An 18,363-nucleotide genomic window follows, 5' to 3' on the forward strand; every position below is an offset into this window, starting at 1 on the left:
GGCTTCGGAAGGGCAGAGGTGAGTTTAGTTTGGGCCAGGGATCCCCCCCAGGGATGATTAAGAATTTTCCGCGGTGGTTTGGATTGGGTGTCCCGAGTCTGCTTGCCATCAGAAGCTGTCAGCAGCCACTTGCAGAGGCAGGGCTGAGCAGCCTCTGTAAACAAGCAGGGCGCATTGCACCCAAACGCATGCTACAGAAAGGTCAAGATCAGCCCTCAGCATTGGCACCGTCCAGCCACAGTCAGTTCATGTGCCTCTGGACGGATGCCTTCCCGGACATTGCAAGGCAAAGGACAACACACCTTGAGCTCTCATTGCCATTTCACTGCCTTTTCTAAGCTCTGATAAGCTTTTGCCTTAAACGCAACAAAAAACCATAGGAGTGTCCTGGCTTGGGGTGTACTAGATCATGGGGAAATCTGAACAGCTATGTTCTTTTAACTTCCCCCTGGCCTGTAGTTTCTCCAGCCGAAGTTAGTTTTTCTAACATGCAGCAGCTTCATGTGAGTTATGGGAAGGTCCTTTTCTAGCTTTAGGCCCTGCTCTCCTAAAGCAGGAAGCCCATTAAAGAAGCCAAGGGACAACTCAAGGGTGGCAGAAGGCAGTTCTTCCGCGTCCACTTAGCTCCTGTTGCCGGGGCAGGAAGGGCTCAGGGCCAATCAGAAGCAGGCAGCAGCTAAGGTGCCTGAGGGCCCCAAAAACATTCTTTCCCTTTCCATTTGCTCAGTTCCCTTAAGCTTTACTTACCCGCAGACAAAAACCCCGGAAACTTCCCAAATAAGCTGCATTCCTTAAACTGCTTGCCAGACCTCATCCTTAAGCTAAGCTTAGGCCCCAGGAGAGTAAACGTGATAACTCTCTCCTGATGGGAGAGCCGATTGTGAGGGCTCCGGGAAGCAGGCCATCCCTGAGTACTGCGCCTGTTTCCCAATCTCCCTTCTTTACAACAATGCCAGAGCTTATGGACAGGCGCTCTGGGGAACTAAAAGGATATTATAGGATGAATCTCTACAAGGCTGTTTCTCATTCCACTCCTTTTCTCATCCCAATATTTTCTTTTTCGAGCATTTCTTTCTCTGTCATTGCCATCAAGTTAAGAGAGGCTGTACCTGCAGCACAGCCCTAAAAATTCAGTGATTGATAACTTGCCTACCACACTGGGAACATTTCAGAGTATAGCACTTAGGGCCTGCTGGGAAAGTTGTCAGCCTTGGTTTTGAAAGTTATGAGATGCTGAAAAATTCTCAAAGCAATTTTTATTTTTTAAAAAACGAACAACCTAAAATTAAAAAAAAAACAGAAAAACACTGACTCATCCATGCCAAACTGCGCTTTCCAGAGGAAGTGTGTCAGCAGATTCAAGTGAACAATGATAGAATCCCATGATCCCAAATGATTCAAACCTGATGCTTTAGAGGCTGACATCCTGAGCTGAAATAGCCACAGGTCACCATCTGGCCTGATTTAGGGGAGTCCTTTCTTTTTAGTTTATTTCTGTAGTAGCAATAAGAGGTGAGAATCTTTCGAGTCAACTGTCAGGCAGGCTTCTCCTGTCACAGAAAAAATTATGAGAGCTTGGGCTTCACTTAGTGGTTGCTGAGCTATATTAAGAATCATATCCTTTCTTTAAAGTCTAGACGATATATTTGTAGCTCTGGCTTATCTCAGGGGCTATGGCTCTCAGGGACCAGAGAGCTTTTAGTCCTTACATGGTTGGGTTCACTGAAAAACTTTTCTCGCTGAAATTAGCAGGCATAATTTGACAGACACTTGGAGAGGATTACCCCTAATCACATTCTGGTTGAAGGCCAGGTTTGGAAGTAAATTCTTTTAAAATCTTGGGCTTTAGGAAGCACAGCTTGAAGGTGAAAGTGGGACATGTTATGTTGAAAAGAGGATATTAAAAATGTTATTAAAAACTGAGAGGCTGATTCCTGGCAGAGGACAACTCTTCCTTGATTTGCTGATCCCTGGCCTTGTCTCTCTCTCCTTGTTTGGAAGACCCAGGTTGTTCACGTTGTGGATGCCTGCAGTTGCTCTGTGCATATTAAGTTATAGGGCTGTACAGACTGGTCACCTCTGGCGAGACTGAAGAGACAGAGGAGAGCGTGTTCCGGCAGTTCTACCTGGTTCAAAGGATAAGCTCTTATCCTTAATTCTCAAAGGAGAAAAAGCATACAGACGCAGTCTAGAACAATCATTGTCACTCTTCCAACTTCTGTGTTCATGACATTGAATAATAGATGAAAGAGAAATAATCAAAAGTAAATGAGAAAGAGTTTTCCATGATTCACTAAAGTAGTAGGAGTATTCTTTTAGGAAATCCCAGAACAATTTATCGGCTGCTACCTAAAATTTCGCATTTAACTTTAATTATGCCTAGTTAGGAATTCAGCAAAACAGAAAGTTTCAACATGACCAGCTGCTACAGATCCAGACTGTTTCACAGTTGAAATTTTTGTTTAATCTTTTGTTCAGTTTTTTGATCACGCAAGAAACCCCGTTCTTAACAGATTCAGTGTCATGAAAACTAAAATACAATGACATTAGCCAGCTAACCTGTCTGTCCCAATCCGCACCTTAAAACACCTAGGAATAAAGTATACTACTATGGTCATAAATTAATTTCATCTGGGAAAGGAGATGCGGGTTAGACTCTTTCCCTCTTCACAGAGCCCCTGGGAGACAGAAGCAGAATCTTTATACCATAGTTAGGTTATGGTTGCATTTTCCTTTTCATTATTATCAGTGTCAAATACCGGACCAGAAGAAGGTGGCCTCACATAACCCTTCTCCAATTACCCTCTCTCAAAAAGAAGAGATGGGAGATTGACTACATAGGTCGACTTGAAAGAAGACAAGAGGTGAGCACACTCCTGGTACCCGGACGGAAACAAACCTGCATCATCTGCACATGCTCGGTAGCATCACAACCGATTAACGCAGAGCTTCATGATGAATGGGAATGCCCATTTGAAGCTCGCACTCTAACACAAGAGAAATCGTGATAGCACATGATGAACAGATCAATCACTGTGAGGGTAGAAAGTGGGATGGAGTCTAATAAAATGAGCAGGTATTAGCTGGACTAGCCAATTTTCCATGTTGAAAGAAAAACATGATTTTAGGAATGAAATAAAACAAACATTCCTACCCAGCTCTGTACTGTGTCAATAACAGTTTGGAAAATCAGTTGATTTTGTAAATTTAAAAATCAATAAAAGGGGTGAGAAGAGTCCCTGCCTGGATGGCAGTTGGGAATGGAAAGAGCTTGGGAAGGTGGCAAGGAAAGCCAAATGGATCTGACTTAAATGCTTCTTTTTTTCAAACAATTTTTTAAAAACGTTTAAAAGTTCCACCTAGAATTGTATTTAAATTTTCCTATAAATTAAAATAAAGTGAAAAACAGTGACCCCGCTCCACTCTTTGCGGCCTGGCTTTTGTTTCTCACTTTACCGTTAGAAAAGTCGGGTCAGAGTTGTGTGGGTGTTGGGCGTTTAAGCTCCATTCTCCTTAATCAGGAGAAACACCTCAATGTTGTGATGCTCCAGAGGAAGCAGCTTGCCCAAGTCAGAGATGAAATATATTCGGAGTCAGGCATCAAACCCAGGTCTCCTCACTATTTTATTCGTTCCTGGGGCAAGGGGAGAATGACGGTTGTTAGTGTGTATTTCAGAATCCAGTTCTCAAACTTTGATGTGCGTGTGAACCCCCTGGGAATCTTGTTAACGTGCAGATTCTGATTGATAAGGTCTAGGATGGGGCCGGCACTCTGCATTTCCAGGAGATGCTGATGATGCTGGTCTGGCCCACAGCCCACTCTGAGTAGCAAGAGAAGTCCACTGCCTGCTAGTGAAGACACTGAAGTGGACTGGCTAAAAGTCAGTCACAGCAAGTTTGGGTCAGGAAGAGCTGGGACCGTATCACCCACCCATCTCTGCATTCCCTGCTAAGCCCCTGTTGTGTGCTACACCTCACTGCTGACTCTTACTGAATTGGAGTGAACTTTGGGAAACATCCAAAGGACTGCTGACAAGCCATGTAGTAGCTGGCAAGGCTTTGGGAAGGCGGTGCTCACAGACCAGTCAAGGAATACATTAGAACACGGTTTCTCCCATTTCTCAACTTAGAAACTGTTATCTTTAAAAAACCTGAACATCATCTCCAGAAGTAAGATATGGAGAAGACACACGAAGAGAATCAGCAGACAGTTTCTGGCATTCTCTTGGAGCTGAGTGGTTAAAGATAAAACTAACTCATGCAGTAAGATTCAATGACCTTTGTATTCTAGTGACAATGATAATAACAGATGATATAAAGAAACCTGCCACCTCATTCCTAGAGCTCAATCAGAAACTTGGGACTTCACCCTCATTTCCTCTTCCAGATTTTGTCACCTTCAGAGATGTAAGGAAAACAAACACTTTTGGTTTCTACTGTCATCCTTCTCATTGGCTCCAAAAAATCTTGACCAAATAAAGTGATAATTTAATCAAGATGGGTGGGGCGTCAAAAAGACACTGACATTATAAAATTAAAATAGCAGCAGCTATTCTTAGCTGACAAACAAGTAAGGCATAAATAATTCTATCTCCCCAAGATGCTCCTCAAATCTACCATCGAAAAAAACTAACCGAGCCTCAGTTTTCTTATCTGGTTAATGGGGATAATAATAACTCCCGTCCTGCAGAGGTAGCAAATGAGATAACGCTGCAGGTTCATTGCCTGGTATTTTGTGGGGTACCCATTTTCACAACTGAACAATCTTTTCCCCCAAAAGTGGACAATGCAGGTGAGAATCCAGATGTATAATTGGTCCATGTTGAGGGATTATGAGGCTAGTTCAGTGAGAAGGGCAAGGAGGAAGGGGAATTGAGGATGCCAACGAGACACAATCATGGGATCCAGATTCAGAGGAACCAAGTGAGATGAGGAGGGAGTGATGATGGTGGTGGTGAAGGGTGGGGAAGGTGCTGGCTGCTGCTCCCAAGTGAGGGTGTTGCAAAGATGAATCAGCCTGGTCCCTGCCTTCTACCTACAAAAGCCATTCTACCCACACACTTCAGGGAACAACGCAACCCAGCCAAACTGCCCTCATCCCTTTGTCACGATAGTGGAAATGTTTCTGTCTGGAAGACTGGGCAGATCCTCCTGAATGCCCATATACCTTAGACCTTCTATTGAAGCCAAGATTTTCTGAATAGCTGACCCCTGGAGAAAGTTGCATTGATTTTGAGATTGGGAGCCTCATATCCAGTTTCCAAATAGCAATACAGAGTGTTCCTCATTCATGATGGTGCATACTACTTCATTTACTGTGATTCAACAAATGTAGTTCCAAGCCCCCCAAACCCACACCCAGGAACAAACCTTGGAGTACCTTTCTGCTCTCCAACTCCACACTGTAAAAAAAAAAACAAAACAAAAAATCAATAAAAGAAGGTGGGACTTTCCTGGTGGCACAGTGGTTAAGACCCCACGCTCCCAATGCAGGGGGCCCAGGTTCGAGCCCTGATCAGGGAACTAGATCCCACATGCATGCTGCAACTAAGAATTCGCATGCCACAACTAAGGAGCCCGCGTGCCACAACTAAGGAACGGGTGAGCCACAACTAAGAAGCCTGCAAGCCAAAACTAAGGAGCCTGCCTGCCACAACTAAGGAGCCCACACGCTGCTACTAAGGATCCGGCGAGCCGCAACTAAGGAGCCCGTGAGCTGCAACTAGGGAGCCCGCCTGCCACAACTAAGACCCTGTGCAACCAAATAAATAAATAAATATTAAAAAAAAAAAAGTCAACCAACTTGACCTGTTTAATTGAAATGATAAAATGGCTGAAGAACAATCTAGCAACCGTAAGACACAGCCTGAATCTCTGTACTAACTCTGATCCAATTTGGTCATTCAGTGCTATGGCTGGGCAGGGATCCAAGCAAAAATCTGACAGTGGCTAGAAAAAGGGTGACAGCTTCTAAAAACTACAATTGTCCCTAAACTTGAAACACTCATAAACCTCCTCAAATCCATCTGGTACAAACGCCATGTTTTAGAGCAGCCCACTCTCCCCGAACTTGAACCGGCCTGCAGAAGACAGCCATGCCAACTTGAATGACTCTGCTCTGCGTCACCCTCTAGGTTGCCAAATTTAGGCATAAACACACCCATTCACCCTCCCAGAGCTTTCTAGAATGGGTACAATGTCATGGGTTGTCTATATCCTGTCGCTTGGCCCAGGTTCTGTAACCTCATGGTCCATTCACTACACAAAAACAGACCACATGCCAACCTCGGCCACAGGCTCCCTTCTCTCCCAAGTCACACACAATGCTGGCTGACCAAGGAGACATCTCACTGACAACACAAACATCGAAATCCTGCACGTGGCAGATGCGTCTGGGGTTGCAGTCCTTTCAACACAGTTTGCTTAAGAGAGCAGGTCTCCCACACAGATAACGACTGGAAAGGCCACCTCACCATGTGCTCTGCCTAGATAAGGCAGGAGGCTTACACCACTTCTCTGTAAGTTCGAGCACTCAGCAGGAGTTAGGGGGCTGAAAGGAGCTGCATATGCCATTGCCTTCCCTAAACTAGGGGTAGGGGAAATAATTAAGGTTTTAAATAGTCCACTTGCTCAGTCCACAGAAGTACCAGGACATCCCCATTTTAAGAGGCTGAGGTCACAGTCTGAACCCTTCTCTGCCCTGTGGTCCTTGTGCCTGACAGGCTGGGGCCATGCTCTGGACATTTGTTCTCACAGCCTGTGCTGTGAGGAATACTTTTGGTTAAGGCACAGGTTCCTTAAGTAACATGCCCATGGCATTTTCCTTCTTTTTGTGACTGTGCTGCCCAACAAAAACAGCCTCGTTCCGACCTTATGGAATCTGTAGAGACCAAATTCTATCATAAAAATGGAACTGGATAGTCCTGAGAACAGTGTTGGAGAAAGCAACGGTCTACTCTGAAGGACACACTGTCGGGACAGAGTTCAGGTGGACTCTTGTTTTGGAGGAGGGTGGAAGTAGAGACACGGCAGGGGGAAGAAAGCAAAACTGCAGCAGTGAGTTAGTTACTGTCCCTTTCACCGTCCTTCTGAATAAGGCATCTGGCTAGCAAGTAGTTTTATCACCAGCCCTCACTGTTTAAATCTTAGCAGAGAAAAAGAGAGGACGTTGAAGTGAAGAAAAAATGAAATGGATTACCACCAGTTTCTGGATTTTCTTCTTATATCTGAAGCTCACTCCCAGTCTAGGGAATAGTCTTCGGTTTAAACTGAAAGTGAGAAAATTGTGGCACATTAAGGTGGCAGATAGCTGGAAAGAGGAGCGAAAGCAATGAAGCTGTAGTTCGGGTTATGTGATAGCAATCACTTTTATAAGGAAAGAGTCCATGGAAATGCAGAACTGCAGTTTGCAGGCTGATTCTACCTTTAACGTTCTGGGTCATTTGGGGCCAAGAACTTCTTTATCTTCCTTAGAGATGGGAGGAGGGATGCATATGACTTGTTTTAAAGCCAGTACTTTGTGAAGTGGCAAGATGTCTGTAAAACGCTTTGAGTGCCCAGGAAACAAACCAGTGGCAAAATAATAATAAATAAAAATAGTAACGACAACATACAATAAAAACACCAGGCATCACAGGATTGAATGGCAGAGAAATGAGCCACTTGGAAGCAGTGACGAGACTTTTCTAGGGGACCCACAGCTTCCCGGAGCTTCCCCCACCCCATACTCTGCTGTGAGCCCTTTCACCTAGCATGAGCCCACAGGACAGGCTGCTGGCGCCAGAGATCTAGCTTTGAGTCTCATCTATAACTACGGCCATGTCCCAAATTAACCCTCTGCAACAGATGCCAAGGGAGACTAGAAGTGAATGTTCAGGATATACTTTCTGGTACATCGTCTACCTTGAGAGAAAGGGATTTAAACCAACAGAATAATACACAGGTTGATGAACACCTGACGATAATAACAAAAGATGCACTGACCTATAAAGTGCCTTTTACTATGTATCCCAGGATGGACAATACAAGCTGGTTAGGTAATTAGCCCTTCAAGAGTTCTTTTACAGTCATATAAAAATGCTTTGCCTTGTTAAAAAAAGATATCTAGTCTACCAAAACCATATCCATGAATGGGCTTGGGTTTTTTTTCCATTTTCAGGTTTGCAAGATAATTAAAAATACCTACATATCATCTCTGAGCACACCAGCTGTCCATTAGCTAATCAGTTTTGGCAATACACTGCACAGAGGTATACCACTACTGGTTTCTGACATTAAGTTAGCTTTAAGCTTATTGGCTATTCCTACAACTGGAGGCAGCTTGGAACCCAGGCCCTGGAAAGCATTTGCAGGATTTACTAGCCTTTTGCCTGACACCTTTTCAATGGTGAGAGGTCTGGGCACAGACTTGCTAATCCAAGGGTGTCTTAGTGCTTGAGCTGGGGTCAGGCGGGCAGAGGGGTCCCAGTGAAGACACCTTTTCAAAAACTCTATGAATAAGTAATCATCACACCCCTTCAGTGCTGTCCCCCAGTCTTTGCTGCCTGGGGGACCCCGCTTCTTACCCCTCCGTGAACAACCTCCCACAAGCACAACCCTCCCATCTGCCTGAGTGGTCACGGAACAGTAGCGAGGTAGGCCCTTGGAGTTAATGAAGTACTTGGCACGTTTGCATTGCTCCAGGAGTTTTGGTGGTGGCATCCCTAGAAGCTCCATCATACAGGCCAGCTGGTCTCCTTCATCCTCTCCAGGGAAGAGAGGCTGTCCTGTTAAAAGTTCTGCAAGGATGCAGCCAAAACTCCATATGTCAATGGGCGTGCTGTAGCGGCTTCCTAAGATGATCTCTGGAGCTCTGTAGAACCGAGACTGGATATATGTGTAGAGCTTCTGGTACTCAAAACAGCTGGACCCAAAGTCAATGACCTTAGTCGCACTGCGTCCATGGTGTTTCAGGAGAATGTTTTCTGGCTTCAGGTCACAGTGAATGATCTTGTTTTTGTGGAGGGCATCCAAGGATTGCAAGATGGATTGAGCAAACTTGCGAACCAACTGGATGCTAAAACCCTGGAACTTGTTTTTTTTAATGAGCTCATACAGGTCTATGCTCAGCAACTCAAAGGCCATGCAAACATGGTTCCGGAACGTGAAACTTTCCAGCATATGAATGACGTTCATGCTACCGGTTTTATCCTGCTTTTTAAGGTGCTCCAAAATCCGGATCTCCTCGGCTGCTTGGCGATGGAAGCGCTTTTCATTGCGTACCATCTTCAGGGCCACGTACTGTCGAAGTTTGTGATCATAGACCCGGGCTACCTGCCCAAAACTGCCCTTGCCAATAATTTTCAGCACCTCGTATCGATAAGCTAGATGGTCTCGAGGCACGTGAATATAGGCCCCATCTGCATCATCATAACCCCCATTATTGGGGCCACCGATAACTCCATGCCTTTTTTTGGCATTTGGACCCACAAAGTAAATTTCTGGATAATTGATGATTTCCAGCTTCTCATAAGCAGTGAGGTGGTGTTTATATTGCTTCAGCGCTTGTTCTGGAGTCAGAGGCAACACTTTGGGGGCTTTGGATGAACTGCTGGATTTTGCTGTATTCAAACTATCTGAACTTTTACCCTGAGAAACTGTAGGAGAGCATTTTTCAGAGTCGTTGACGCCATCTGACTGAAAAGTATCAGATCTTCTGTTGCCAAATTCTTGAAATAGTTGTTCTACCTTCATCTCACCTCCATTCAGAAAGCGCTGAGTAGGATCTCTTGTTAAATGCTCAGTGGTGATCTACGGCAAAGAGAAGTGAATCCATGTTAGAGTCACTAAAAACGGTGGAAGAATGAAAGAATCGTCCCCCTGACTGAACAAAACAACAAAACATGCCAGTTGTGTAGTTAAAAGACCCAAAAGTGAGATAAGAAAAGCAGGAGTCTCTAGAAACTCGTGTTATGTTAATCCTTAGGTTCCCCGACTGCTATGGCCACCCCAACCCCGCTACATAGGCCTCCCCTTTGTTCAAAACAACACGGTCATCTTACCATACCCGAAACATGCTAGATTCCTTCTAACTGGTATGTCTTCCTACCGAGAATCTTTTCACCCCATCCACTCAAATCCTACGCTCTTTCAAAGCCCAGTGCTAGTCCTCCCTCTTCCACTTAGAACTACTCCAAGCCCATACTAACTACGGCTCCACTCACATCTTAACTGCAGCTTTTCGAGTCTACCGCGTAATCTGGCACTTGTTATATATATACTGTCCTATATTGTTTACAAACTGTTTCAAGTATCTTCCCAAATCTTAAGGGCATGTACCAGGAGCAAATTAATACATATTAAAGTGTTCTGTAAATGATAAAGGGACAGAGGCAGGAAGTGATCCCCAGGTCTTCGGAACCTTGGTCCAGAACATTAACATAACCTGGTACCAGGTTCTCCTAGTGCCTGTACTATTCTCCAGTAGGGCTGAACGTTGACCTTGGCCTGGAATCAACCAAGGCCTCATCATCTACTCCTGGGTCCCCAAATAAATGATCACATCTTTCTAACTCAGGTCATTGAATCACAAAATTTCTAATCCAGAGAGAACTCTTGAGATCACCAAGGCCAATTCTTTATGTATCTGATGAATAGCAGTGAGAATCTAAGGCCCCAGGGTGCTTCTTGTAAAACTCTCCTAAAGACAGAGTCTCCTTTCTCTCTCCCTCCCTTGCTCATAGACACATACACTAGTCTCCCTCAACAAAAGCCTACGTGACAAAGGCATACAACTCTTTTTACTTGATTTGGCATCACCTTTTCCTGCAAGGAACAATAACCCACAGAAGAAAACTCTACTTATTAAATACCTCTGAAATGAAATACGATTCTTTGAAACTCGATGGAGGGAAAGACAACGAAAAAGCCAAACACTAAAAAAAATACTAAGAAAAATATAAGAATGTGCTAGAAGGAAAGAAGAAAAAAAGTGCTAAATCTGTTGTTTAAAAGAAAAAGTCGGGCTGGGCCTCCCTGGTGGCGCAGTGGTTGAGAGTCCGCCTGCCGATGCAGGGGACACGGGTTCGTGCCCCGGTCTGGGAAGATCCCACATGCCGCGGAGTGGCTGGGCCCGTGAGCCATGGCCGCTGAGCCTGTGCGTCCGGAGCCTGTGCTCCACAACGGGAGAGGCCACAACAGTGAGAGGCCACAACAGTGAGAGGCCCGCGTACCGCAAAAAAAAAAAAAAAGTCTGGGATACTTCAAAGAACAACTATTTTTCTTAACAGACCCTGAATAACTGTACCCCTGATCTGTATGATTGAGAGCCTCTATGATCAGGGGTAGATAATTCCAGAGAAGCTCTGAGCTATATTTATGATCTCTTAAAATATAACTCAAATTATAAGGTAATGATCCAAAGTGGCCAACCATTTAAAAAGTAGAATTTTAATATAACCTAAGCAAACAACACCTGACCCATCACCTATATAAATAGAAATATAAAAGATGAAAATATAAAAAACAAAAAAGGGATGAAAAAAAATTAAGTGTTGGCATACTTTAGACAGCCCCTAATTTAGTTATAAAAGCATGACATTAGTTTCTGCCTGCTTCTTTTAGGTCATTTAATCAATTTAAACATTTATATAGTACTACCGTTACAAAAATGAGGCACTGCACCATCTTACGTATAAGCAAAGCAGCCAGTACAACGGTAGCCATACTTTGGCATTGAGTTTCTAAATAAAGAGGCAAGATACGGACCAGGAGAGATCTCTGATACCAAAATAGAGAACTATCATTAGTCAAGAAAATAAAATAGGCTTGCAGACAGAACCTAAACACCTTGCTAAAATGTAAATATAATGCAACTTTTTTTTTTTTTTATCAGCAATGAAGTCAAATAACCATTCCTGTTTTTAGGGATGAAAAAAAAAGGTCTCATCCATCCATCTAACATTCACATGAGCACTAATTGTTCACAATTATAAAAGTGCCAAAAAACAGGTTACCTCAAGGCACTACAATCTATTAGGAGATAGGTTTGGCTGAACTAGGGAATTATAATTATTTGGTTTTAGGTAGATTTACATAACAAAACCAAATATTTGCATGCATCTAAACCAGTTTTCCTTAAATTTTTACTACCTAACCTAAATGCATCTAAATATTTACTGCTAAAGTCCTGGGGACACATTCTGAAGAAATGTGAAGTCAGAAGGCCTAGGTTGGGGTCCTGGCTACACTGCTCCAAAACTGTAGGTCCCAGGGTAGGCTTAACCTTTAGCCCAGTTTCTTAGCCTCAATTTCTTTATCTTTAAAATGTGGATAATAATACCTCCTTGCAGGATGTTGTGTGAATCAAATTATAATTAATAATATATGTGAAAGACCCTCAGAAACTATAAAACATGTTAAAAACACTGGTAACAATTCGGCAAAATTCTCAATATATTGTTTAAACTCCAATACACCCTCCCTTTCCCCTTTTAGCTTAGCTTTTCTCTCTGTGGTACCTTCCTCTGCAGCTCCAGACTCCCTCCACCAGACATCTGGCATTAACTATGCCTTCTGCTCCATGAAGGCCTGCACAAGCAGCCTTCCCTTAGGATGCATGGAAACACCTCACCCACTTTCTCCCCCACATAAAACCTCCTTTCAACTTGCCATGCAATTTAATGGGTTATCTCTCCAGAGATATTTGCCCCTTAACAAGATCAATGCCTTAACCCAAGGGAATGACTCTCTAGGACCCGCAGTCATCAATGACAAGCTGGTAGGAAAGGTATTTGTGGTCCAGGGCCCACCCCTGGGTATTTCACCTACTCTGCCTACATGTAAGGCTGTGCTGGCTCTGGAGGTATTCATTTCTGTTTGTGATAAAGAGAGGGTCTCAGGTACAGAATGTTAATAAGAACAGAAATTTAATTTCCACAGAACTATTACAATAAGATTAAGGATGCCATTTGGATTTCCTGACTCATGGTTTTTCCTTAAAGTGAGCCTAGATCTCTCTGCAAATTAAGTCTTATTTTGCCCTCCGGAACTACACAGGAGTGTCCAAATTTCCATGTTAAAGCCCTTCAGATGCCTAATAGGGGCTGTCCTGCCTTCACCACTTTTTCTCTAGGCTCATCATCCCCATCACATCCTCCACCTCACACAGCCTGGGTCAGGCTGCCTTACTATATCCTATTCACGTTCTCAACATGTTATGGGCTGCACGTTATGTCTCTCTGCAAGTGTGGCTCCCAGAACAGAACGAGACACTTCAGGTCTAGTCCTCTGTGGACTGTCCAGGTTTGAACCTCCAATGAACCTGAAGAATTCCAGAAAGGAATTTTTCCACACAGGGAGGGATTCTCGCCTTAGCTTTCTTTCCTTTCCTGTAATAACTCAAATACTGGTCTGAATCAATTATGTATCAAGTCTGCTGTGCTATAAATAAAATCTTCCTTCCATTGTTCTAGGAGAATCTACAATTTTCACACATGTTAAAGTAGTTACAAAACACTATATATTTCTAGTCTAGGGTTATAATCACAATAACTGACCAATGTCTGCAATCGACTTCAAATATTTAACTATGTAATTATATCCAGAGAGACAAATAATGCCAGATTAATCATGTTTTATTTAAGAATGCTTCATATACATTTTTAATTTGGAGCACTCTTTTTTTTTTTTAACATCCTTGTATTGGAGTATAATTGCTTTACAATGGTGTGTTAGTTTCTGCTTTATAACAAAGTGAATCAGCTATACATATACATATAGCCCCATATCTCCTCCCTCTTGCGTCTCCCATCCTCCCTATCCCACCCCTCTAGGTGGTCACAAAGCACCGAGCTGATCAATTTGGAGCACTCTCGACACTTCAAATAGAATCTTCAACTGTGTTAATCAAGTCTTAAAGATCTTGCTGAGAAATTCAGAAAAGGAATATCCTTCTCATCCAGATATAGGACACCACCCTCTCCCTCGCTCTCCACCCTAAATCTCTGCCACACAAAGCTAACCCAATAAAAGCCTATGAGCAGATGATTTATAGTTTACAACAAGAGTGTAAGGGCATCTTGGATAAACAATGAAGCCAAAGGACTCTGTGAAATGAGCAATAGCCTCTCATAATGGAGTCATGGCATAATGAACTATAAGTGTTACTAAGAGGTCAAAAGCACTTTTTTCAGCAAAATTTGCAAAGACACCATTGGTTTAGAATCTAAAATCTTGTGTTTTGCAAGCTGTGTTACTCTGAATACCATACAGTAAAAAAATTCATTTTGATCCTGAAACATACAATTTAATTGCCCTACTATATGGTGATTAGCACTGGCCAACTCTGAAGTAAAGTTAAAATGGACTTTAAGTCACATGATGACCGACTGTAAAAGTTTCCCAGACAGATGTGCTAATTGTCAGCAAGTAACCACGAAATCTGATAGTCAACACAAGGAGTATATAGGTGGTTCTGGAGCTCTTAGAGGTTTTTACATATTAAAAAAAATAAGCTTGTGGAGAATGGAAACTTACTGCACTTCAGAAAGGAGATTAAAAATAGGGTGACCAGCCTTCCAAATATATGTAGCCCGTATTTTGTAATATTATTAGCCTTGAAAGTAGTGAAGGGGTTGATTTTTAATGGCAAAAGCTGACAAACCGTTGGGAAGGACTATGAAAAATGCAAGCAGTTTTTTACATAGAAATAATTTTAGGTCTTAAACAGAAATATGAAGGAGAATTATTGATAAATTAGTCTACTCAATTATTCAGTTTGTTCATTGATGATACATGCAGCAAATTTTAAAGTCACAGGAGAGATTCTCCCTATCATGGAACTTGTCCAAACCCTGCTCTCCCTACCACTCCATGAGTGCCGAGGGAATGGGAATTAATTTATTCTCTTAAACATAAAACGGTGTCAAAAGCTAAATGTCTGCAAGCTCCAAAATGATTAAATGCATCGAAACCAAAATGTATTGTTCAAGTTCTATTTATGATCTATAAAATGGTTCTCTTAAGCATACTAATAAGCTAGGACTGCATTTCTACCGTGCAGGGAAAATCTGCAGATCTGTAAGTTCAGAGGTATTTTCTGTTTCTTGTTCTTGTTAAAATGAGCCATCATAATATACTGCACATATCATTCTATTAAAAAAATAACCACTATCTAGATAAAAGTAGCATGTCATTTTTTCCCCTATTTACCCCAGTGATTGAAAGGAATAGGTGGGTTCCAAATCAAAATCATTCTGAAAAGCTGAACTTGGACCACAGAAATTGTTATTGGAAGTCAAGAGAAACCAAAAGTGAATAAATAAGAGCCTGGGTTACCAGTGAGATGTAACTGTCCCTTGTCCATTTAAAGTAGCACTTCCTCCTTTCCAGGCCCATTAGAGCTCAAAGAATTACTTCATTTACTTACATTTAGTCTTCTGGGTAGAGGTGGTTCAGAAGGATTGCAGAGTGCATTTGAACAGGGTGGGCATTTGGTTTCATCTATCATCACAAAGGTATCATAGACACCATCACCCAATCTAGTTGAAAGGATTACAGATAAAATCTGTCAGTAACCGAAGTATATAAATTTGTATTTCCAAAACACCCTGTGTCTTAACTGCTTCATATCTGCTACAAAGAATAATTAAGACAAACAAATGTCCACACTGCATTTTGGCACTGAATACACACCACAGGGGTATTTGGCAGAGGAAGAGAGGAAACCCAACTTTTCCTCCTTTTTTTATTTTTAAAGAAAGGACAGCATTTCTAGGTTTATATTTTGAAATCGTTAACATAAGTCTTACTTTCTGAATGTTGTTAACAATAGGGGCTATCAAAAGAATCTCATTTAACTTACTACTTGAAAACGAAGGCTAGTTGAAATCTGAAGCCTAAAATCTAACCAGAACAAACAAACAAGACAGAGAACTGTATTTTCAAGTCGGAGACTTGGATTCTAATCTCAGCTCTACCACTGGCTACTCTACCTTCCTCTCTGAGCCGTTGGCCACATGTTGTAAAGGGAAGAGTAGTTCCAGTCTACGCACTTCTGGGTCTCACAAGCAAGAAATAAAAGGCCTTCTTAGGGCTGTTTTCTCTTTATTTATTTATTTACTTTCCTACTTAACATCTATCTAACTTGTAGAAAAATACAGTGAATTCTACGGCAAATACTATAGGGATTCTCTAAATTACAAAATGTACTGGATTCCACATCTTTACCCACTTAATTTTCTGGTGGATGGTGGAAGCTAAATGCCAAATGATCATTTCTCTGCTCTTTAACACTGTGCCTCCACCGCTGTAAGGGAACACAAAAGACGGAGAGGATTTATTTAATCCACAAGATGGCTCTGAATAATGTATTTCATCCGCCACCAAGAACACGGATTTCCCAGTAACACACATCAGCATTTCATTGTATCATTTTTACATGATAGACGATGAATACAATGATAATGAGCCAGCTGCAAGGGAAGAATTTTTTTTAATCTTTAAAACTATGCTGAAATATTTTAGTGGCTTATAAAAACTGTTTTGTCCAATTAGTTCTAGAGTTTTCTTAATCGATGTGTTATAGGAATACAAAGAGAAAAAAAAACGAAAAACAAAAACCAAACAGAAAACCCACTACAAATATTTTTGGAATGTTCTCTTTTTAAAAAACATGCTTACATTCTGATAAAATTATGCCTTTACCGGGAACTGCTTCATTGACAAGAACCAAAAATTCTGGCTGTGACTGATTCTTTGCCAACAGCACGAATAAAACAAACAAAATGGGACAGACGTCCACATTTACAGAGAAAAAGACAGACTGAAGACCTACAAGATTTCCTATAAATAGCCAAAGAAAATTACCCAAAGGTAGTCTCCATGCAAATGAAGTGGGCAGGTGGTCCGTACTCTCCATTAAGGTGTAAAATACAATGCAAGGTGGAGAATCTCTCAAAACACGATCCACAGAAAGCCCTACTCAGCAGAGCCCCTCACCTACACCCCTCACGGCAAAGCCCTTGGTTATCTGCTCTGAGCAACAGGGCTTATTTGAAAAGGTATTGCTCCCTGTCTCCCCCAGTTTGCTAAAAAGCCCCACAAAAAATCCCAGCTTCTGAGTTCCTTACCATATACCCCCGATCTAGGACTTCAGAAATAATCCCCATGGTGGGAATTCTTCTTTCCCTAACTCCGCTCTGGCCCACTCCCGCGCTGGGCTGGGGGCAGGGGAGCTGACGGAGAGGAAGAGGGTGGGCCAGTCCCGGGGAGGGAGTCAGACCCCTTCCCTCGTCCTTCCTGCTTGGGGGCTCGCTCAACCTCCAGCCCAGTCCATCCACGCCCCCCGACCTCGCCTGCCAGTTTCAGCGGCTCACTCGGGCGTCCCAGACCGTTATCCCCCGGCGCCGTTACCTCCGCTGCTGGGGCGGGAGGCCGGCTCCTGACGGCCCCGCATCCTTCCGCCCGGGCCCGCGAGCTGTGCCTCCCATCCGTCAGCTCGGGACCCCCGGAGGGAGGGGCGGCGGTTGGACGGTCAGGCGAGCAGCGTCCACCTGCGCTGGGGCGGCTGCCTCCCGGGCCGCGACGTTTCCTCGGTTAACACTCTCTTGCACACCCTGCAGCTCCGCGCGCGTTCGCTGGGGACTGGCTGGGGTCGAGAACAGCCAGAGGAGCAGCAGGGGCGGGAAGGGGAGTGGTGTGGTCGCCTAGCAACCGCGGCACGCCCCCGGGAAACGCCTCTGCGCAACTACGCGGACACGCACAGGGGCGGGGCCGAGGCCTCTCCCCACTGAGCGGCGCGTGTCTCGGAAGCTATAGCTGGCTCCGGAAGGTAGGAGGCGGGAGGCTCGGAACCCGCCGCCTGAGGTTCTCTTGTCGCTGGCTGAGGCCTGAGGGCCGCGGCTGGGGACGGAGAAAGGCCCTGACGGAGGGTTTGTGAAATAGAAGCCCCCGATTTCTGCCTCAGAAGTGGCAGCCGGCACCTCACAGTCAGCTATCTCTTAGCAAGTTGCAGCCTAGAATTCTAAAACCTCCCTTGAATATGAATAAAATAAGAACGAAAGACATGGGTAATTTCTCAGACTTCACTGAGGGGCGTCCCTCCGGAGGGTAATGAGTTAACAAAGGAAACCAATAGTAATAATCCCATTTTGTGACACCACCGGCGCCACGAATATTTTCATTTAACCTCGGTAACCATACTAGATGACATCCCTCTTTTATATAGACTCCCCTGACTCCCCTGCAATGGGATGCCACGGATGGTAGGGCTCAGAGCCATTTTAAGGATGAGGAAACTGAGGCCAGAGGAGATCATGTGGTTGGCGAAGCCTGAACTAAATGTCTCCAAATTCCCAGCCTTCGTCCTGCAGCACCAGACCCCCT

At 43.6% G+C, this 18,363-nt stretch overlaps 1 protein-coding gene across 5 annotated transcripts; it reads right to left on the reverse strand.

Moving 5' to 3' along the window:
• Nucleotides 1-1,238: 1,238 nt before the first annotated feature.
• DYRK3 (dual specificity tyrosine phosphorylation regulated kinase 3) lies at nt 1,239-17,645 on the reverse strand. 5 transcript variants are annotated; one of them, XM_067729171.1, is made up of 6 exons: nt 17,392-17,645; nt 15,407-15,518; nt 8,660-9,789; nt 7,199-7,268; nt 5,371-5,402; nt 1,239-1,550 (listed from the first exon to the last, which is right to left on the reverse strand). In XM_067729171.1, the coding sequence occupies exons 1-6, from the start codon at nt 17,466-17,468 to the stop codon at nt 1,529-1,531; spliced, it is 1,443 nt and encodes a 480-aa protein (XP_067585272.1). In that variant the 5' UTR covers nt 17,469-17,645; the 3' UTR covers nt 1,239-1,528. The 5 variants fall into 5 exon arrangements, with proteins under 5 accessions (XP_067585272.1, XP_067585273.1, XP_067585271.1 ...); XM_067729172.1 differs by having other exon boundaries at nt 1,239-2,126; XM_067729170.1 differs by having other exon boundaries at nt 1,239-5,402.
• Between the last annotated feature and the right edge of the window lie 718 nt (nt 17,646-18,363).

This window comes from Pseudorca crassidens, chromosome 2 (assembly GCF_039906515.1).
Source record: "Pseudorca crassidens isolate mPseCra1 chromosome 2, mPseCra1.hap1, whole genome shotgun sequence".
Taxonomy (NCBI): domain Eukaryota; kingdom Metazoa; phylum Chordata; class Mammalia; order Artiodactyla; family Delphinidae; genus Pseudorca; species Pseudorca crassidens.